Source organism: Filicampus tigris, unplaced genomic scaffold (assembly GCF_054856515.1).
Source record: "Filicampus tigris isolate MCC_2025a unplaced genomic scaffold, RoL_Ftig_1.0 HiC_scaffold_25, whole genome shotgun sequence".
Taxonomy (NCBI): Eukaryota; Metazoa; Chordata; class Actinopteri; order Syngnathiformes; family Syngnathidae; genus Filicampus; species Filicampus tigris.
Window position 1 is genome coordinate 163,788 of NW_028233406.1, and position 23,713 is coordinate 187,500.

At 42.0% G+C, this 23,713-nt stretch overlaps 1 protein-coding gene across 3 annotated transcripts in view; it reads left to right on the top strand.

Annotated features, from left to right (window-relative positions):
* Positions 1-2,790: 2,790 nt before the first annotated feature.
* The window catches only part of LOC147126169 (uncharacterized), a 35,422-nt gene continuing 14,499 nt past the window's right edge, over positions 2,791-23,713 (top strand). Inside the window, exon 1 of one of the 3 annotated variants that reach the window (XM_086023211.1) lies at positions 2,791-2,939. Coding sequence is in view for 1 of the 3 variants with exons in the window: in XM_086023210.1 (XP_085879336.1) it covers positions 18,437-18,443 (7 nt within the window). In the remaining 2 variants the exon portion in view is untranslated. Of the gene's footprint in view, positions 2,940-6,853; positions 7,061-18,389; positions 18,444-23,713 lie in introns of those variants that run through there. The other 2 variants (XM_086023212.1, XM_086023210.1) reach the window with 2 other exon arrangements.

Here is a 23,713-nt window from a genome sequence, read left to right on the forward strand (position 1 = left end):
CGATCCAATGACAGGCTAACCGGCTAACAGTAGGATAACGGTACAGCTAATAGTAACAACTAGCTTCAGGCTGTTAAAACAAAAGGCGTTAGCACAACAACATTAGCTCCTTATTGTCCGCGCAGCGTGTGGAGGTGATCATGAGCCTGCATCTTCATGTCGCCGGGTTGCCTCCCAAGCAGTCGGTGCGTTGTCCGACACCGCTTGCAGCCGCGAGAGTGGAGCGGCGTCAGTAAGACCTCATTCAACACTGGGGGTGCCTTGAACGTGCGCATCCGACTCCACAGCCGAGTGTGGCCGCATTGGAACGCACCTTTCGCCTGTTACGTTCCAAATTGGACGGCGTGTTGTAGATCGAAAAACTGGGGCCATTCCTCACCCAAATAAATGTGCACGTCTACTCATTCCCACTTCAGTCTCTGTAAATATCCTGAGTGGTGTTAATGTCGCGCTCGTCCTAACCGTGACCAGCAAAGAAGCAGTCTTGTTTTTTTTTTGTTTTGTTTTTTCAAGCAAAGAAGCAGTGTGCTCTCGTCACGTGCTTAGGTGTACAGTAGACTTTTTACTTAAGCCTGAGGTTGGAGAACAAACAGTTATGAACAGAAATGTTGTATTACAATCAACATGTATCTAGACAAAAAATAAGGCGAGGGCTACACAAGCAATTTAGCACACGTTCTGACACCGGCCGCAACTCGCCAACGGGATAAATAACCCAATCACAAATATTCTCATTGTGATTTTTACACTCACCATTACTGTTAGGATCAAAAGATTCAAATAATACCATGTTATGTATTTCAAGCCATACCGCTAAGCCCCCAGTCTCTGTTTGAAGCATTTAAGTGTCTAGCAAAAAATATGGGGAAAATATTAACTTCGCTACAAAGTACCTGTACATTAGCACAAAATGTAAAACATTTTAGGGTTAAAGAATGATTTTTATACTCACAATTTAGTAATGTCACTGAGTATTTTTACTCTGAAAATTCACCAGAATGCACGATATGAAGGGTAAAATAAAAAAAATAAAATAAAAAAATAAAAATTTCTGATAATATTGCATAATAGCAGTCACTATAAATAAATGGAAAAATATAGATATTCCTGTGATCGGAATCGGTATCATTATCGGCCGATCTCAGGCATGCATGATCGGTATGTAAAACATTTTAGGGTGAAAGAATGATTTTTATACACACAATTGAGTAATGTCACTGAGTAGTTTTACTCTGACAATTCACCAGAATGCATGATATGAAGAGTAAAATAAAAAAAATTAAATAAAACAATTTTTTTTTCTGATAATATTGCATAATAGCAGTCACCATGAATAAATGGAAAAATATAAATATTCCTGTGATCGGAATCGGTATCAGTGTCGGCCGATCTCACGCATGCATGATCAGTATCGCTGTCATAAAACCTGATCAGGTGACTCGGCACTAGCCTGACCCATAATTGATGCACTGATTGGCAACAATTAATCCCAACCAGACGCAGGTGCGCAGCCTGGGCCAAGGGACTGTGATTGGAGGACAGGGTACACGAGTTGGGCTCTTAAACCCCTCTCTGTCAGAAAGCGCGAGCGGGCACAGGTGCAGGCTTGTGAGAGGGCTGGAGCGACTGCTGCCCGGCCAACAGAGGGGTGTGATTTTCGGACTGTGATTTTCGGACTGTGATTTTCGGACTGTGATTTTCGGACTGTGAACAAAAGCCCTCGACGAGATAAGTAAAGTTGGAGGGAAATTGCTCATCTTGGCCATTTCCAATGATGGACCTCTTGCTGACCTGCTGGTTTGAAGTATCCCTCCCCCCCCCCGAACTACTTTCCACTTGCCATTCCTTGATATAATTGCCTGCCTTGTGTGGACATAGATGGCAAATTGTCCCTCTCTTGAACTATTTTTATTCCTTTTTTAGTGCATGTTGTGGTGTGATGAGTTTTAATGTCCACGTTGCTGTGAAGTCCTAACCGCAGGCTCTGGACCAAGGTGGCACTGGGCAGGGAGGCAGCTGGATTGATCGGGACCCTAAAGAAACGCGATACCCATTGAGCGGGGGGTGGGGGAAATGGCCTTCAACAGCCCGGCAAGAGACTCCCACGGCGCCCAACAGTGCCTTCTTTTCAAAAGAGTGGTGTTACTAGAAATTTTCACTTTGGGCTAGAATAAATAAAAGAAGCAGATTGCTGTTCCTCTGTACTCCATTGACGTGTCATTCCTTGGGGCAAACGGGTACACGGCGGTGTGTCTAGCACCCCCAAACGGTCACAGCAATAAAAAAGTCACTATTAAATGCACTTATCAATATTGTTGTTTGGAATATTCCACTCCTAGTCCCTCTACTTTTACTCCTTTGAATGGCAAGACAAAAATATATATATATATATATCCCTTCGTGGAATCAGGCATTGAATTAAAAACATAAGAAATGGCAACTTGTAAAAAAAAACTGATGGGAATGGGCTTCCATGAATGGGGGATGGGAAAAAATAAAGAGAGAATAAATAAAAATCCACTGGCGTAAACAGGCTTCTGCAATTAAAACAATCAACTGGCGCAAACAGGCTTCTGATATTTAAAAGAAAAAAAAAACACCGAAACAGGGCTCCTTACAGGAAAAAAAAATCCACTGGCGGGAATGGGGCTTCCAAGTAAAAAAAGACTTTTTTTCCCCCAACTGGTTTCCATCTACTTGATTTTACTTGACTTCTGTCAGTAATATTGTCTTGTATCAGTTCTATTTCTATCAGTAATGTCTTGTTTTGATTGTTCAATAAAGTTTGTTTAAAAAACAAAAAAAAAAAAGACAGTCGCCACCGTCGCTTTGAATGTGTGTGGAAGCGTGTCTTCCACTTTCGTGAAAGTGTGTTCCAGACCAGACACTTCGAAGAAGCGACTTCATTGGACAAGTGCTGTGGAGGGTCGACATTGTGTGTAAGTTGAACTTCCCTGATGCAATCTAAATTCTTTTGTGCTTAAACCGAAAAGTTTTGCGAGCTAATACCGCGAGGTGCCAGTAAGCGGCAAAATGCGCGCCAGGCAGCCGAGTTTGAATTCCAATGTACCTCCCGACTGGAACGTCTGTTTCTGCGGCATCGTAACTAACCTACACAAAATAGCCGGTTTATTCAGTGCATCGATTACTCACTTCGTTAGTGGAACAAGTGCTGAGGTTTTTCCCGCAGCGTGTTTTAGCTTGTAAATTTTTTGCTTTATGTTTTTTTTTTTTTAATCGTATTTACGTGGTTTTACGGTGGCCAGCACACGCCTGGTTAGGAATAAGACACAGTGTCCTAATAGATAAAATTTTATGTGAACATGAAAAGAGTGGACATAATGTGCATGCCACCGTAGAAACAACGTTGTTCCTTCGTCGAGGCAGGTGTTACGGTTCAACTGGCTTCCAGATTAACTGGCTCCCTATTCGAGTTGCGCCGTTAAGGCAATGTCAGTCAGTCCAGTAATTTTGTGTTTCCTGTCTGCAGATTCGTCACGAGGTACATCAAAATTGTTCAACTGCACAACTGTTCAATTCTATGAACACTTGAAATCAAACATCTCGTTTACAACACCTAACTGCCTGCAAGAAATTGGAAACACAATACAACTATAAAAATAGATATATGAACTGGCTTCTGGGAAGGAACTTGACATGGTCACGATTGTGTTGTATTCACATTAAAGTTCATACATTACACTCCCTTGGACTCATAGGCACAGAAATCAATGATGACAAGTACAGGTATGCATAGATGTAAACATAAGTGATGTTAAAAATAATTTAAGAAAAGAAAAAGCATTTACGTGTTTGAAGCAATATTGTAATCAGCTCCATGCTCAATAAGTCTGACACGAAGATACGCAGTTTGTCCATCTGATCGCATTGTTTTCAACTCATTCATAATCACACGGAGCAGCACATGTGGACTAGTCGACTTGGGCAACATCACCAAAACATCAGAATTTGCAACATCCCTAGCGCCAGGGCACCTTTTTGAACGACCAGCTCTAACTTCTGCAGCACTGCATCATGTAGGCTAGTGAGAAGAGCAGCGAAAACAAACGAATGGTACCATTCTGTCATGCGGTTCAAGTCCCCCTGTCACCGTTTTTAATTTGATTACTACTTTTTTGTAATATTCACAATTTCCTTGCAGCTCTTGAGTGGAAATCGAGCTGTTTGTGTTGTATTATTGACAACTTGGACAATTAACCGTTTTGCGAAGATTGAAACTGTCAGGGGCGGCACGGTGGTCGACAGGTTAGCACGTCCGCCTCACAGTTCAGAGGTCGTGAGTTCGATCCCGGCCCCGGCCTCCCTGTGTGTGGCGTTTGCATGTTCTCCCCGTGCATGCGTGGGTTTTCTCCGGGTACTCCGGTTTCCTCCCACATTCCAAAAACATGCATGGTAAGTTGATTGGACTCTCTAAATTGCCCTTAGGTGTGATTGTGAGTGCGGATGTTTGTCTCTGTGTGCCCTGCGATTGGCTGGCAACCAATTCAGGGTGTCCCCCGCGTACTGCCCAAAGACGGCTGGGATAGGCTCGAGCACGCCCGCGACCCTTGTGAGGATAAGCGGTATAGATAATGGATGGATGGACAACCCGATCGTGACCATGTCAACTGGCTTCCCAAAAGCGTCCAGACTAATTTGTGCCCTCGCTGGATAATTTATTTAGATCTGTAAATACAAATTCTGCGCGGGGTGAAGTGTGCCAGCTCGTGGCTTAGTGGGTAAAGCGTTCCTCCGAAGGTGCTGCCCCTTTTTTTTTCCCGGGTTCAAATGCCGCTCTCTATATTTCTTTATTTATATATTTATGTGTGTATGTGTTAGGACTGGGCGATGACCTCAAATCAATATCACGATAAATTGGGAAGTTTTACCTCGATAATGATAAATTCACGATAAATCCTGCCCGCAGACCGCTGTATATTTATGCCAGCTGAAAAGAACTGCAGGAAATGAAAATAAACTGCTTTTTTGTTGATTTATTGACCAACTGGCACACTTTACTTTCAATGAAATATAAAAGTATGAAAATCTCTTGTAACCTTCAAGTATAAACATTCATAATAGCTTGCATGACTTGAACAATGTCACACGGCGGTAATGTCTTTGTGGAGGTAATTTCTTTTGTAAACAAATATAAATATTGCCATGTGCAAAGGAGGTAGTGTGGCTTGTTAACAAAATGATAAACTTAAAAAAATAATTAAATTAACAACTAATAAACAATTGCAAATAGGGCTGCGCGATGTTGGAAAAAAATGACATTGCGATTTTTGGGGGGTTTGCGATATATATTGCGATGTTAAAAATAGAATTTTCACCAGATGACTTGAATAGATTTGTTTGGGAATAATTTGGTTAACTCACCATGACATCATTGTATTCATATAATATCGTTTAATCCAGACTAAGGGGGTTCATCTGTGAATGATGATTGTTGTATATAAAAGGGATCACGGAGGTCGTGCCTCTGTAACATAATAGATTACTTAACATTGTATATCACACTTTAATGTAAACAGCAGCAAAATATTAAAAAAATAAAAAGAGCAGGTGCACTAGACACTTGAGTCATTTAAAAAAATAGAAGGAAATAAAAAACCTCTAAAGCAGCAGCAGTTATAAACATATTTAAACTAAACTATAAAATATTAAAAAATTAAAAAGCAGGTTTACTAGAGCCTGAGTTGTTTACAAAAATATAACATTAAGATTAAAAAAAAAAAACTTTGTGAAACTGCAGCAAAGTTGTAAACAAATTAGAAGAAAAATATTAACAATTAAAGAGCAGCTGCATTAGTCAACTGAGTTGTTCACAAAAATATAACAATCACTAAAACGGTCTGTAAAACATATTGCATCCGTGATGTGTCGGTGTTGTTTGGACTTCTTATCATAAGGAGTTATGCTGGCGTAGGCGTCTGTAATTGTTTTTTGAGTAGATGACCTAGGGTCCCACTTCTTAGTTTGAACTGGTCATACAGGGGCTTGTGACGGCGATTGCAGCAACAACGGTGAGGCACTGTTCGCAAAGGATATTTTGTTGTTCTGAAGCTTCCTTTAGGAGTAGCTTGCTGCTTTTATAAAGCAAAACAAAGGTTTGCGTGTTCTAAGAAAAATAAAAAGTTAAAACATCGCACATCCTACGATGTGACTATCGCACATGCGCACATCGCCAACGCGATGTTCAAACAACACATCGTGAAGGCCTAATTGCAAATACGTGCTGTCAAATGAAAGGTAGACAATGTTTTACATCTTTTCAACAAACATTTTAAATAGTGCCATTACCCATGTGCAAAAATGACCGTGTAACACTGATGATTAAAAGCAAGAGGGGCTTAACTTGTCCCTTATGATGGTGACAAGGTTCTCTTATTTGAGGTCCCATGCAGAGAGCATCCTCAGGGAAATATGCTGTCTTGATCACTCTGGTGCGCAGTTGCCACTTGTCGTCAGGCTCATATCCGGCTCCATGGTGCGACTTGACCACAGGTCGGATGTGGCTGCAAAATGCTTGACATGTCTAAGTTTGGCAGTAACCTTCTCCCTCTCAGTATTGTATATAGGGATGACGATTATTTTGCTAGTCGACTAATCACTAACAGTTAGGGGTGGGCGATATGACAATATTAGATCGTTAAGCGATTCAACGCGTTCATGATCTCATAAGATGGAAGATCGTTTGATCGTCTACATGGCACATTCTATACAGTTTAGCTCGATGGCGGCGCAAAGCCGCTGACGCGTATACCCGACCAACCAATCACAGCACGCACAGTGCAGCGTACGTGACACTCCCCACCTCCCTGTTTGTTTGTATACAGCGGGGAGCGAGAGCAAAAAGTCACCACGAAGCCCGAAAAGAAACTCCACATCCACAGTGTCGATTTGGTTAGGCTTTTCCTCGGAGGAGAAAGCTCAAACCGGTTTACAAAGTTTGCAGAATTTCGGTGCGGACGTCAGCGCCGACAGCCAAAGCAAACGGAGATCAGACCATTGGTAGCCGGAGGCAGCCGCTAGCTCCAAGCTAACGCAACCCACGGTAACACAGACATTTAACAAGAGCACTCCATATGAAAAAAACAAGCAAGCCATGGAAAGAAGTAACTGAGGCAGTGACTTATTACCTTGCCGAAGAAGTGATTCCCATTTAAACAGTGGAAAACGAGGGTTTTAAAAGACTCTTCAAAGTACCAGACCTGCGTGTTTTTATGTTAACATTATGTTACCTTTTATGTTTACATTCACTGCACATCTTGATAAAAATTGTTACTATTCAAATTAAAAACTGTTCAGAAAGCTTAGCTGACATCAAATGTATTTTTTTCTTTTAGTTTCATACACATTTTAAATGTTTTATTTTGTTTAACATGAGGAAAATGGTCAGAAATGTGCAAATTAGTATTAAAAAAATGATGTAAAAAAAGAATCGTGATAAAATCGTGATTGTGATTTTATTTTATTTTTTAAATCGTGATCTGATATTTTTGCCAGATCGCCCACCCCTACTAACAGTATTCGCGACTAGTCGACTAATCGGATAATATATAAATCGCAGCGGCAAGCTGCTGCTCTTATAATAAGTCTCATTCGCTTACAGCTTAAATTCTTTCTGTTCAAACTAATCATGAAGACAAGACGATTGTACAATCAACTTGTGTTAAACTTTGCAACTTAAGCCATTATTCCTGACATGTTTATAAATAAGGGAGCGACTTAAATTGATGGCGATACTCTGGTCTTCAATTTTTTTGCTGTATATCTTGAGTGCGTTTTAAAATTGAACCAAAACTATACACTATGCAGAGTTGCACTAATACAGTGAAATTATCCATGAATACAAAAAGAAGTACTTGTATACAGAGTTTTGGTTGTTAATTGGACATTGTGTTACAGCGTTACATCAAACACAAACCTTTGTGTGTGTATGCTAACTGCAGCTAGCTTCTAGACACAACTGTGCCTAAGTCAGACATGAAAGCAGGCAGAAGCACAAACTTGCTTCCTTTTTTTAAATGATAGGGCATCCCCATCATGCTGCCATGAAAGGCAGGTTTGCATTCTATTGAGTATATTTGGTGAAATGCGCCGTAACTTTCGGGACTCTGTTGCCAACATGAATTAGCCCTTACAGTGTAAGGCTTACACTACTTTAACCACAATGCTTTTGTTCACATCACCCGGATGACCACCAATGTGCGTTGCAGATAGGAAAACAGCCAGCGGGAGAAGAGCGAGACACAGCAGTCTCGAGAGAAAAATAATGTGCCAAATAAATAAATGAATAAATAAATGACGTGTCGACGATTAAAATTAATTGTTGACGATTTTGATCGTCGACATCATCGTGATTAGTCGACTACTCTTGGCAGCCCTAGTATGTATGTATGTATGTATTAGGCTTGTCACGATACTAGAATTTCAACTTCGAGACCGATACCCAGTTCAGTATCGATACCCGATTCCATTTCCATACCACACGGAACAAATTAAAGCACAGGCATTTTTTTTTTTTTTTAACTGTAAAACTTTTTTTAGCGCCCAAAATTTTAAATGATCATTAATACAATAGTTTTTTTTAAGAGGTAGTGCAAAGAAATAGTACAACTTCAGTATTTAACTTCGACAACCCTCTGTACAGTCAATGCCTGGAACACATTTTAAGTTGCTGAGCCTGGGGTAGTGCAAAACAAAGGAAGAAGTAGTGCAAAGAACAATAAAAACAAAAAAAAACAATTATTAATCTGTAAATTGTCTGAACTAGTGCAAAGAAATAACCATACTGTGCAACACCAATGGTACATCATTTTCAAGTTGTTTGAGGTAGTGAAAAAGAATAACACCCACCACTTACAGTAACATAAATTGACAACAAAATCTGTAAGTTGTCTGAGTATCTAGACCGGCATGTTTATCTATTAAGGCCAGCCAACAAGTCACAGATAATAATAACAATAGTAATAATGAAAAAAATTAAGAGATTATTTAAAATACTTTCAGTTATTGGCTATCCAGAACAGTAGCAGGTAGGGTTGGGCATCGTTTGAATTTGGACGATTCCGGTTCCGATGTTTTGATTCGATTCTGGTTCCTAACGATTCGCAATTCCGATTCTTAACAAAAAAAATAGAAGGATTTATTTTTGGACAATTCACATGAACTTCTCTGTTCTTCAATTTCATGAACTTTTTACTATTTGTGAACTTTACCATGGATTACTCAAAGGGCTGTTTTTAACCAGTATTTATTTTAATAAAATTTTTTGCATTATTATCTCGTATTATTATTTCACAAAAGCTTTATTTTTGAGAAGTTCAAGACAATACAATAATGCAGCTGTCACTCAAAACATGTTACTGAACACCAATTGATTGGCTAACCTTGTATTGCTTTAGAAAGAAAATATATATGACAAACACAACGCTGGGCAAGCAAGGAAAGGCTATCCAATCTCAGCAGTCTATGTAAACATATGATATGTATGTACAGTGTTTATGTAAAGGCTGCAGTTGCATATGCTATACGCTAAATATTAGCTGGATAGGTGCAATTGTGTATTGAACCTGTTGGCTCAATGTTGCCATTAGACGTACTTAGCCGATTCTGATTTTTGGATCATAATCTGCATCGCGTCAGTTCCATGGCGAGGTGTCGGCCGAATGAGCGAGCCGGGCCGTGGCCCGGGGAGTATCAGCGACCGAGAGGTCGCTATTGCGAAGCAGCTCCGGCGGCAGGAGCCCGTGCCGTGCGCGCCGTGCCGCGCGCGCCGTGCCGTGCGCGCCGTGCCGTGCGCGCCGTGCCGTGTGCGCCGTGCCGTGCGCGCCGTGCCGTGCGCGCAGACTTTCTTTTTTTTTTTTTTTTTTAATTGGTCGTACTTCATTGGTAGCTTTTCGGCGCGGCTAACTAGGGAGTCGACGAGCAGTCTGCACTCGGCAGATCAGGGAGGGAGGGATGCATGGGGCAGGCTTCGGCAGTGTGTGCGGGAGCAGCAGACCATTAGGAGCAGACGTTGGCAAAGCGCTGTTGGTATCGAAGTCAGTGGTTTGGTATCGGTAATATCGATGCCACAGCAAGCTAGTATTGTATCCGTTCAAAATGTTTAGTATCGAGTAAGTACTGATATTTTTGACAAGCCTAGTATGTATGGATATGTATGTCTGTGTATGTATATTTGTATATGTATATCGTCGCTCTCATGTGAAAATTAAAGTGCCAAATAAATAAATATATAAATAAACGTCAGCTGCGAAGCATGAGCTGCGGCTGATCGGATGTTTTGATTGGCAATAAAAGGCTTTGATCGAATATTCCGACCACCGCAGTTGGAGTGAACATACCATTGTCTGCTGTGTGTGTGGAGTTTGCATCATGTAATACTGTATATGCCATGAAAAGGTACCTTGCGCGGCGAGCATGGCCAAAGGTTTCAACACAACCAACTTAATCCAACATTTGAAGAACAAGCAATTGGGAGACTATGGTGAGTTCACTAGGCTCACTGATTGAATAAAGTCAAGGCGGACACAGCGCAGTATCTTCTTCTTCTTCTTTTCCTTTCGGCTTTTCCCTTCAGGGGTCGCCACAGCGAATCAATTGCCTCCATCTAACCCTGTCCTCTGCTCCTCTTCTCTCACACCAACTATCTTCATGTCCTCCCTCATTACATCCATAAACCTGCTCCTTGGTCTTCCCCTAGGCCTCCTGCCTGCAATTCAAAACGCAGCATCCTTCGACCAATATATTCACTAGCTCTCCTCTGGACATGTCCAAACCATCTCAGTCTGGCCTCTCTGACCTTATCTCCAAAGCCTCTAACATGTGCTGTCCCTCTGATGTACTCATTCCTGATCCGATCCTTCCCGGTCACTCCCAGAGAGAACCTCAGCATTTCATCTCTGCCACGTCCAGCTCTGCCTCCTGTCTTTTCCTCAGTGACACTGTCTCAATACCAAACAACATCTCTGGTCTCACCACAGATTTTTTACACCTTTCCTTTCATTTTAGCTGAAACTCTTCTATCACACATCACACCTGACACTTTTCTCCACCTGTTCCAAACAGCTTGTACACGCTTATTCACCTCTTTTCCACACTCTCCATTGCTCTGGACTGTTGACCCTAAGTACTTAAAATCATCCACCTTCTTGATGTCTTCTCCCTGTAACCTCACTCTTCCACTTGGGTCCCTCTCATTCACACACATGTATTCTGTCTTACTGCGGCTAACCTTCATTCCTCTCCTTTCCAGGACAAACCTCCAGCTCTCTAGCTTCTCCTCTACCTGTTCCCTGCTCTCACTGCATATCACAATGTCATCTGCAAACATCATAGTCCATGGAGATTCCTGTCTGACGTCGTCTGTCAGCGTGTCCATCACCATAGCAAACAAGAAGGGGCTCAGAGCTGATCCCTGATGCAGTCCCTCCTCCACCTTGAACTCCTCTGTCACACCTACAGCACACCTCACCACTGTGTTACAGTCCTCAAACATGTCCTGCACCGCTCTCACATACTTCTCTGCCACTCCAGACCTCCTCATACAATACCACAGTTCCTCTCTGGGCACCCTGTCATAAGCTTTCTACAGATCTACAAAAACACAATGCAGCTTCGTTTGGCCTTCTCTGTACTTCTCTATCAACATCCTCAAAGCAAATACTGCATCTGTAGTACTCTTTTTTTTTTGGCATGAAACCAACTTCACTTCACACACAACGTGCTTGTTTGGTTGGAGTCAGTCCTGTTGCTACGTCTCCTCTTGCCTGGTTTGCGGCGCGTAGCCACCTGAGTTAACATGATGATGATTTTGCGAAGGGTTTAAATCCGTGCAGCAAAAAAAAAAAAAAGGCCATGCAGCAGGTGGGGTGATGAGAGGGTGTCATGTTCAGTTCAATAGCTGAATATTATTTGACAGCAAACGGTTGTACACCAAAGCTGCGAATTAAAACTACCAGCAAAGCGGCTGCGTAGGTCTGGTGCGATGAATTGGCCAACTTGTCACATTTTTGCTACGCGTATAAACCAGGCTTGAGTGACGGCGAATTACAACGAATTATAATGTTACATGCGGTGTCTACGGTCGCGACCCGTTTTAAAATTTTTTTTTTTTATAAATATTTGTATTAAATTCTCTTAAAATCTTCTTGGGTGGCCGTCTGTTTACTTAGGTACAGCGCCCAATTATTAACACGGTGTGGGAAACCCTGTAAGTGCAATATGCATCATCTGATTGACATTACTGTGAAACTTGGCAATGAACGCTGCTTTTATTTAACCTAATGTTGCACCTCATGTAGTATATTTTCTTTTAAATGATATTGCAATTTGCCCTACGATTGGCTTCAACCAGTTCAGGGTGTACCCCGCCTACTGCTTGAAGACAGCTGGGATAGGCAAGCTGAAGCGCATGCGTGACTGAACTGACGTTGTGACGTTGTGCAGCCTTTTCCAATATACAGTGTGTGCCGGTAGTCACGGAAGCAAACAGCTTTTGGTCCCCAACCTTTATTTTCATCATGATCACCTCCACGAAATCAAAAATACCGTGGCGATTGCTTCTCCAATTACACAAGCTGAAGCGGACAAGAGCATGAATGCGCACACGAACCCAGACTGGTTATATTTCTGACATTTAGCTACGCTAAATTCGTGTCAACTCAGGAGGCAGACGGCGGCTGGGAGCAAGCAGCAGGCAGCCATCAGACAGGCATGGATCTTTATCCCTCCTCGGCTAACAGTAGGATAACGGCGCAGCTAATAGCAAAAACTAGCTTCAGGCCATTAAAGCAAAACAACAACATTAGCTCCTCACTGTCCGTCCAGCCTGCGTCGATCTTCATGTCGCAGGGTTGCCTCCCAAGCAGTCGCGTGCGTTGTCCCGACACCGCACAGCTTCGCCGTAAGAATGAGCCAAGACCTCATCGAACACCGGGGCTGTCTTGAACGTGCGCATCATTGCGAAGCGGCATGTGCTTTCAGCCGAGTGCGGCCGCATTGGAACGCACCATTTCGGCTGTTACGTTCTAAATTGGACGGCGTGTTGTAGGTCGAAAAACTTGGGCTACTCCTCATCCAATCCAAAGAAATGTGCACGTCTACTCATTAACACTTCAGTCTCTGTAAATATCCTGACTGGTGTTCAATGCCTCGCCAGTCCTAACCGTGATCAGCAAAGAAGCAGTGTAAATCCATGTAGCTCTGCACACTTCCACATTTCCTCATTCTCATATAAATCAGCCATGGAGAGGTTAATCCTTTTGATATGTTGAAGTGGGCATTAGTAGGGATGGCCACATACATTTTGGTGCCAATTGATCACCGTTTTTGGACGTTATAAGCAATGAAAGTACAATGATTTCCAATGGAAATTTTGTAATCGGTCCCTCCAGTGACTCCGACCGAGCAAGGATAGAATGGTAGGCGGCGCGGCCATTTGCCTCATTAACAAAAGGCGTTTTTCATGGAGTCACTTATTTCCTAATTTCTCCCAAATGTATTGATAAAATAGAAAACGGCAACTATTTTCATTTTGACTTGTTAGTGAAAACATGGCCATCTCTTTAATATCACACAACGGTCGATGGCCGCAAAATCTCTCTGTGGCACTGTCTTCAAATCATCAGGATTTGGAAGGCGTTGAGTCCACATTCTAATTCTTACTTGAGGTAAGATCGGACCCAAAAAATCCAGCCCGACCCGACCCAGGCCCGCGGGTATTAAAACCTGAACCAGCCCTAGCCCAACCAATTAACTTGATTTGCAGGCCCGAGCCCGAAGCAAACCGGAAATGTCATATTTTATTTGTAAGGACTCGGGAGGAGGAGGGGTGATTTATGACAACAAATTAAAGCCTGTCTTTTGAAACGAAATCTAAGTTAAACAAGACTGTATAAACATTTACATCTTTTATTTTTCTGTGACTGCAGAGGTTACATTAACCGACAATTTTCCATCATTGACGGACTTTTTTATGAACGTATGAAGGCAAAGCGCCGCATCGACGACATTCAGCGAAGCTAACGCAGGTTTCTGTCGCATTTTCAACAATTTGAAGCTTTTCCCCACCTCGCTCTTACCGGTGCGTGTTTGCCTTTTCAGTTCTCCTCTCTTTAATTTATCCTTGACTTCTTGCTGCTCCATATCGGGGATACCAGGTCAAAATAGATGCGGACTTGCGGAGGGAAAGATTATTAAGAGGGCGCCGTTCACGTGCGCAGTGCATGCTCTGGCTCTGTCACGTTCGCAAAGCGTGCTCTGGCTCTGCGGCTCCTGTTTAGTAGTTAAATAGCAATTACCTTACAGCGCCTTCTCTGTTTTATCAAATTATTTTATAAGAATTATTCCTTAGTTTATTATCCACACATCGTATTAGTGTACATTTTTATAAACATATGTTTATTAAAAAAAAAAGTCAGCGAGAGAGTAGCCCGGCCCGACCCGTCCTGAACGTAATGATTGACATTTTAGGCCCACTCGGACTCGGGCTTGGCCTTAAGATCTTACCTCTTATTCTTACTGGTTTTAATTGATAGAGGGCTCTCGTTTCTTCCACAACTGGCCCAACTGGAATTTCTTCTGGGACATATACTTTTAGTTCCTTTTCCCATAGTCAAGGAAAAGATGCATTCAGCCAATGTTCGTAATCCACTTCATCCCGATATCCTATATAGCCATATTCCAATGGCCCCTGGAGTGCGGGTCTGGGCGGATCACGATTAGCACATGGTAGGGTTCTTGACAATATTTTCTAACAATCCAGTAGCAAGGGTGTATATTTATGGTACTCGTACACTGTCGAGACAAAATCCTCGTCCTTGTCATCTCCGTGTTTCCCTACCCAGTATCCATCACTTTTATCTGGCAAAGATCTGCAGCTGGAGTTGGCGTACCACATTGGTTTTAGGTTGCCAATCTTTAGACAATTCTTTCTGACAATCTTTATTTTTGTTTGCAGCAAGCAAAATATTTGTACGAAGACTATTATTCTTTGATAGCGTGAAGGCCTGTCAATCCACGTTTGGGATCCATTTCTTCTTGGATTCTGAGGGATATGTGGTACAGTGATCCCTCATTTATTGTGGTTAATGGGGACCAGAATCCGGCGTGATAGGTGAAAAACCGCAAAGCAGCGTCTGACTTATTATTATTATTATGATTATTATGATTATTATGATTATTTTAGGATATTTATTGTACAGTTTTATTTTGGGGGGGATTTGCGCCTCTGTTACGCTGTTGCGAAACCCCGACATGGTTCACACACTTCTAAATACTTGTTACACAATCAATTTAACTTTAAAAATGCAAAATGAAGAATAAATACCAAGCTGCAGGCTGAGAAGAATTGATTTCGTCCAATTCCAATCTTTTAAGCATATGATGTGGAAGCCCCAAAAATCCACTCTCTGCTTTCCGCTTTGCCATCGTTCTGTTTTCGTCTGCTCCTGGTCACAACTGCTTTATCAAAATTTACTTCGTCTTGGTTAGGGTCGTGTTAGCTCCGCCCCTTCACTAGGGGCTGGTCTTGCACACTTCAATTAACTTTTGTCCCCAAAAAATGTTTGGCCATACCATGAAGTCCAGTTGTCTGTATTTTCTTTTGTTATTCCTCTATGGCCCGTCAGGTACTGTTTCCCCTTCATCGTCTCCGGTGGCTCCTTCAGCAGCCTGTTCTTGTTTTCTTTGGAAGGCATAGATACCTACGCAAGTGCGATTCATCTCGCTCACTACTGCGTCTAGGTATTTAACCTTATTACGGAGAATTTTTGTAACTGTTTGTAGTTCCTCTTGAATGGGCTTGCACTCAGGTTGGCAAAAAAAATATTTCATGTTTTTTTTGCTATATCCATTTCGTATTCTAATCTAGAAACCCGTCCTTCTACCCTGTCCAATGATATTTGTAATCTTCAACTGCAGTTCCTATCTCACTTAGGCGTTCTCTGAGGTCTGATGTTCGGGAGTCTGTTTCAAATTGAGCATTGCGACAACCTTGATCCATTATTCTTGGTTAGAAGTGAAGGGTCGTATGACTGGTTCTCAACTGTTGCTCGATCTAGATTGTTCCGTTTTTCTTTGCTTCTTGCTCCTCCTCGCTAAGATTGTCATACCCTGTAGTCCAATCAGCAGCAAATTTGTTGTCTAATGGGTAGCTCCGCCTCTGTCAGAGCTCGGAGGTTCAAGGTTTTCTGGTTTAGCTTCAGACTCTGCTCTCTGAGCCAAGCCTTCTTTTTTTTTTTTTTTTAACAGTAGTTGGCAGTCGCAAAAGTTGGTGTAATTCCTGCATTCTATCTTCCAGATAGACAATTCCACATTGTAATATTCTAACCAGTCGTCCTTGTTCCTCAAACATATGTACATATCTTATTTGTTCAAAAGAAAGTTTAGCAACTACATTCCTCAATTTCCCAAGTTCACGCTCCAATCTTGTTGCTGCTAGGAGCATTCTTCTTAATGCCTCTCATAGTCGTGTCACTTCATTCTCTAGTCTGTCCAAACAAATAATTTTTTATTATTACTATTATTATTATCTGTGACTTGTTGGTTTGCCTTAATATGTGGGTCTAGATACTCAGACAACTTACAGATTTTTTTTGTCAATTTATGTTACTGTGAGTGGTGGGTGTTATTCTTTTTCACTACCTCAAACAACTTGAAAATCATGTGCCATTGGTGTTGCACATTATGGTTATTTCTTTGCACTAGTTCAGACAATTTACAGATTAATAATGTTTTTTTGTGTGTTTTGTTCTTTGCACTACTTCTTCCTTTGTTTTGCACTACTCCAGGCTCAGGCAACTTAAAATGTGTCATTGGTTCCAGGCACTGACTGTACAGAGGGTTGTCGAAGTTAAATACTGAAGTTGTACGATTTTTTTGCACTACCTCTTAAAAAAACTATTGAATTAATGATCATTTAAGTTTTTGACGATAAAAAAGTTTTACAGTAAAAAAAAAAAAAAAAGCCTGTGCTTTAATTTGTTACGTGTGGTATTGAAATGGTATAGAGTATCGATACTGAACTTGGTATCGGTATCGAAGTTGAAATTCTGGTATCGTGACAAGCCTAATGTAGACTGGATGCGCGAACACCCATGCACCCTCGAGGACCCTGCTGAGGGTATAGAGTTGGTCCACTGTTCCACGGCCGGCATGAAAACCACATTGCTCCTCCTGAATCCGAGATTCCACCTTCCGACGGACCCTCCTCTCCAGCACCCTGAATAGACCTTACCGGAGAGGCCGAGGAGTGTGATCCCTCTGTAATTGGAGCACACCCTTCTTAAAAAGGGGGCCCACCACCCCGGTCTGCCAATCCAGAGGCACTGTCCCCGATGTCCACAGGATGTTGTAGAGGCGTGTCAACCATGACAGCCCCTCAACATCCAGAGCCTTTATGAGCTCCGGGCGGATCTCATCCACCCGAGGGGCTTTTTGACTACCTCGGTTACTTCAACCCCAGAGACAGGAGAGCCCACCTCAGAGTCTCCAGGCTCTGCTTCCTCAGTGGAAGGCGTGTCTTTGGAATCGAGGAGGTCTTCGAAGTATTCTCCCCACCGACCCACAACGTCCCGAGTTGAGCTCAGCAGCACCTCACCTCCACTATAAACAGTGTTAATGGGGCACTGCTTTCCTCTCCTGAGACGCCGGATGGTGGACCAGAATTTCCTCGAAGCCGTCCGGAATTTTCCATGGCCTCCCAGAATTCCTCCCACACTTGAGTTTTTGCCTCAGCAACTGCCAGAGCTGCATTCCGCTTGGCCAACCGGTACCTGTCAGCTTCCTCCGGAGTCCCGCAGGCCAAAAAGGCCCGATAGGACTCCTTCAGCTGGACAGCGCCAGCGGATACAGGGATTGCCGCTACGACAGGCACAGACCACCTTGCGGCCACAGCTCCGATCGGCCGCCTCAACAATGGAGGCACAAAACATGGTCCACTCGGACTCGATGTCAGAGTCTCTGATGATTCTGTTGGGGTTGGTGTCATCCTGCCAGGCCGGCCAATTCTTTATTTACCCACAAACGGTAACACGCGACATCTGTTTATTTATCCAAACCGCGGCTGCCCCGGAAAGCTCTGTCTCACAGTCTTTGTGCAGACCCCGGGCACAACACAGCATGCTCATCGTATTTAGGATGATGTCCTGCTTCCGCTGCTTAAAAAAAAACTAAACAAAAACAAAAAACCTAGAAGAAACACTGGCCTGCTTACCATAGTCCGTGACTGCACTAATATATGTATGCCTTTTCAAAATCATTGTGATAAATTTCAATATGCGCTCTGCTTTATCTGTCTATTTTAAGGTGAAAGCAACCTGATGTTCGATCCCGACTCCGGCCTCCCTGTGTGGAGTTTGCATGTTCTCCCCGTGCCTGCGTGGGTTTTCTCCGGGTACTCCGGTTTCCTCCCACATTCAAAAACATGCTTGGTAGGTTAATTGGACACTCTAAATTGCCCCTAGGTGTGATTGTGAGTGCGGATGTTTGTCTCTGTGTGCCCTGCAATTGGCTGGTAACCAATTCAGGGTGTCTACGCCTATTGCCCGAAGACAGCTGGGATAGGCTCCAGCACGCCCCACGACCCTTGTGAGGATAAGCGGTATCGATAATGGATGGATGGATGTTCCTCATTTATGAGTTATTTACTTTTTCAGTTATACTTGGGCTGTTTAACTTGACCTCATACATTGTTTCACTGTAATGCATGGACAGAGAAATACTTCATTCGTGTTCACACATTATGATGTATGCCTAAAAGAGATGTGAGTGTTCATTCAATTTCAAGTTTTTTTTACTTTAATCGAAAAAAAATATAATAAATATTTTCAGAAGTGGTTCTGTAACTTAATAATTGTCAACCCCAAAATTGCTGGATTAGCCCAAAAAATAATTGTTAGGCTTATCGACTAATCGAAAAAATAGTTGATAGATTATAAATGAATTAAATCATAAGAATGACACAAATAAAATTAATTTAAATTAAAGGAATTTATTTTAATAGTGATAATGATTCAGATAATAATCACTTATCAACAGTTTAATTCACCAGACTTTACAGTCAATAATCATGTGATTCAAATAAGCATTGCTTCAATTATATTGTACAAAACCAGATTAATAATAATAGTAATAATAAGGATTTATTAAGAAAAGAAAAAAGAAATAGGAATAAAATATTAAAATAATTTGTAATTATAATGAAAATGGTAAATAATAGAAAAATGATAGAAAGGGAATAAATGCGGTTAAATGATAGTCTAATTTAGGTGAGCTTCTTTAAGAGTGATCAGTTCCTTAGAATACTTCAAAATCTGATTAAAATGAGGTATTTTGGGAAGACAACGAAATTCAGCCGCTCGACCGGCCTCTCTTTTTCAATGTGCGATAACAAGTTGTTTCATTTGATTACCTTATTGGAGAGATAATTTGGTTATATCCAGAAAGATGAGGAATAAATCCATTTGTCCAAGGATAAAATCCCATTTCAGGAAAAAATGCTAAATATATTCCTTGGTCGAAGCATCTTCTTGAAATCGGCAAAAGAAAAGGGCGTGGAGTTTCTGTGACTCCGCTTTTTATAGCCTCTGTTTTTCTAGGCGTTTCCATTCCAACTGCGCATGCGGTATTCTTAACATCTTGAGAGAAGCAAATACCCGCGGGTCACATTGACTCTCAAAGCAGTTTCAAAGCACTGTCTACTAAAACACAAAACAATCTGATTATCATGTTGTTGTTACATTACAACATTCAGAAGGAAATAAGAATAAGAAGGCCTTTATTGATCCCGCAGTGGTGAAATTTTCATCGTTACAGCAGCAAAGATATAGGTCACACAGAGACGGCGGCATAATGTAGCCGTTAATGTATAAAATTAATAAAAACAGTAATCATTGTAAAATAAAAGGTTAGAGTCACACTTGTTGTTGAGACACTGTTATTCATCTCATTTCTTAATACTGTATGACCAAATGCCAACTGTGGGTCTCTGAGCATAATATGTTTCATTGTGATCATCGTGACCATTGCAAAGGCATGTGTAGAGGCGTAAGCCAGCTGCAGAAGGCATTTGCAAGGCTCTGTAAGGGCTTTGTGAAAACTTCTGCAGGGTTGTAAACACCTGCAAAGGTTTTTTAAGGACATTGTGGAAGCATTGACTTTGGTATTTGTTTGTTACATGTTTAAGGGATTGCCTGAGCGGGCGAGCTCATAGTATTCAAATCAACTGTGTTCTGTGCATCTAGTGTTCAAATTTAGTAATTGCACTTTAAGAACTTTGGGTTTTTGTCGTCTATGGTTCTAGGTAGGGATGGGAATTTCGACTAATTTGCCCGCCGACTGTCTCAAATTTTATTTGCGACTAGTCGACTAGTCTACAAGCAAGAGAACTTGAAATTTAATCCATATTGAATTCAAAGTTTAAAATGCAAATGTTTTGTGTATTTACAGTAGGGGCTATTTTAGCCCAAATATTCAGGACAGTTTGTTAATTTAAATTCTATTGATGTACAACACCTGACTGAATAAAAGTGAACAATTGAAAGAGAAATACATTTCTGATACATTTGCCAATGCAATGTATGGCATTTATTATGAATAATGTAATGAGTAATGGTGCAGACTCCAAGTCCAGCAGGGTCTCATTCGCCATATGTTAGGTGCATTATCATGCACACAGGCGACGGCTTTATTTTCTAGTGCCCACGTACCCATCACACTCCGCAGGAGAGCAGCCAAGCTTTCAGCTGTGTGTCTTTCCTCCAAGGCGCACGAAGCACACAGCTGCGGGGATGTCCTTCGTCCACATACGTTATACACGTTATAGTCATGTAAGATTCAGTGGCTATGGACATCCATCCGTCTGTAGTTAAGGCATTGGCCACATAGCTGACCCGCTCAACGCTCGGAGTATCTACTCTTTCATTTGGTTATGGCTACTCTCGAGTTGGGGCGTTATTGTTTTGCGACTTGGCACCACATAGCCTACTCAGGCTCGATCTACAGCATACATTTTTTCGAACCGTGTGCCCTCAACAAAAGAAAGCGGCAGCATATCGCGTCATTTTACAAATTAGTTGGGTCATCTTTGCTGTGCGGTGAGCATCGCAGCGCCTGGCTGGAACAAACGCTCTCATGCTCGTCTGACTGGCCCCGCCCCCCTCGACCTGCAGGTTCACATCGAGATTTACTTTGGATGTGGCCCAAGGCTGCGCGCCGCACATGTGGTTTCTCATCGCTCCGGGAGAGTGGTTGTAAGCGAGTTTATGCTTACAAAGCCTACAGACGACCTTGTTGTCATCTGTGCATCAAAATACTGCCAAACGGTGACGTTATTTTTCGTGGGAGCTTCGACATCTCTTTTCTTCCCCAAACTTAGTGTCGCCGCCCCCTACTATGTGTGCGTGTGGGCCGGGGAGAGAGGAGGATTCTTGGTGCTTGGCTTGTTTACAGAGGCAGAGAGACGTGAGGAACGAGATAATGCAGCTTTTAACCAACTAGTAAAATACTAAACATGTAATAAATCGTAGACGGTTAATATATAAATAATAAATAAATATATATATATATATATATATATATATATATATATATATATATATATATATATTTATTTGGGATGTGCGCGGCTAGTCGTTTAACCGTTTAACAGTCTACGATTTATTAAATGTTTAGTATTTTATTAGTCGGTTAAACACTGCATTAAGTATCACGCATCTTGTTCCTCACGCCTCTGCCTCTGTCAACAAGCTGAGCACCAAGAGAGAGAATTGCTCCCCTCCCCCCCGCCCACACGTACACATAGTAGGGGGCGGGGACACTACGTTTGGGGAAGGAAAGTAAATTCTGAAAATGTCGAAGTTACCACGAAAAAAAAACCCAGCACCGTTTCGCACATTGAATTGATTCCTTTGGATGTGGTTTCTCATCGCTCCGGTAGAGTAGTTGTAAGCCAGCTTATGCTGAAGCTACAGGTCGATGATGGCGGAGCCGGTCCCAGTGGGCACGGTGGCGGGGCCAGGCAGACGAGCATGAGAGCGTTTGTTCCAGGCGCTGTGATGCTCACCGCACAGCAATGATTACCCAACTAATTTGTGAAATGACTGCCAGCGATATGCTGCCGCTTTCTTTTGTTGAGGGCAAAGGGTTCGAAAAATGAATGCTGTATTTCGAGCCTGAGTACACGGTGCTAAGTCGCAAAACAATCACGCCCCAACTCGAGAGTAACCATAACCAAATAAAAGAGGAGATGCTACGAGCGTTTGAGCGGGTCAACCACTGTATGTGGCCATAACTACAGACGGATGGACGTCCATAGCCACCGAATCTTAGATGACTATAACGTGTCATATGTGGACAAAGGACATCTCCGCAAATGTGTGCTTCAGACATGCGCCTTGGAGGAAAGACACTGTCAGGGAATTCCACTCGGAAGACCGAGACAAGCCAAATAGAGGACTGTAAAAAGCTACTCAGACCAGCCAAGATTGACTTTTCTTACGCGCGGGACAGCGGAGGCCACTCAAGGTGTTTTTCTCCCACAGTCTGTCAGCCTTAAATATGTTTATTTTGAAAAGATGTAAAGAAAAAGTAAATGGTACATTTTTTAGAAAAAATAAATAAAAGCGAACCATTCGGGTGATATTCTGAGAAATTACACCAGAATAAAAAAAGACACTAACAATAGAGAGCTCTCAATTTTGTGAATTATTAAAACACTGAAATCTTTAAACACTCAGCAGCAATAGCCAATGACACACCTAAGCATTCAAGTTAAAGACAAGTTGTCATTATGTATACATGTATACACTTTTTGTGACCAAGAAAATACATACAATAACAGTTACTGTTATTGGTTACTATATTAAAACTCTTTTTAGAATGAAAAATATACAGTAACTTTAAAAAGTCTTTATGAAATTGTATACACTTTTTAGGCATTGAAATCTTTGAATGTTCAACAGCATATTGTAACGAATTGGGTTATCTGTGTTGTTGTCGGATTTGTGTGTTGCTGAGTTATGATGTTTCCAAGGTTCATGAATGCATCGTACGGCAAGCGACTAGAGCAGCGGAGAAAGAAGAGCGCGAGCAGTTGTACTTGGATTAATAAAAACGTGATAATTAAACTACGTCTGACGTCTTCCGTTCCTGGAAGACGCTACAATATGAAAATCTCGCTATTTAAGTTTGACGTTTTTGCTCCCTCGTCTAAGAAACATTCACAGTCGGATGATGCTGTGCATGTTAAACGTGTTACCGGCTGCCCATCTCATGTAGCAATGTAGGCACACAACTTTCGGACTTAACCACGTTCCTTTCCCCATTGGCGATTTTAACAGGACACCCAGAATGTTCCCAAACAGGAGACCGCAGTGTATGGGGGGACCTTCGAGCTCTGGTTCTTTTCTGGCTCTCAGTGTTGTGCGGGGGAGGAGAGCGCCCATGCGTAAGATCGCGCTCATAAGTGGACCGAACCGAACGAGTGGACCGAACCGAACATGCTATACCAAAACGTATTAATACACACACATGTACCATTACACCCATAGTATGTATTTGTATTTATGTATATGTACGTGTGTATATGTATGTATGTATATATATGTATTAGAGGTGGGCGATATAAATCGTTACCGATATCATTGTGCATCTTGTGTTCACGATGTGCAATTTTTCATTATCGAGTGTTAATACTGCCTCT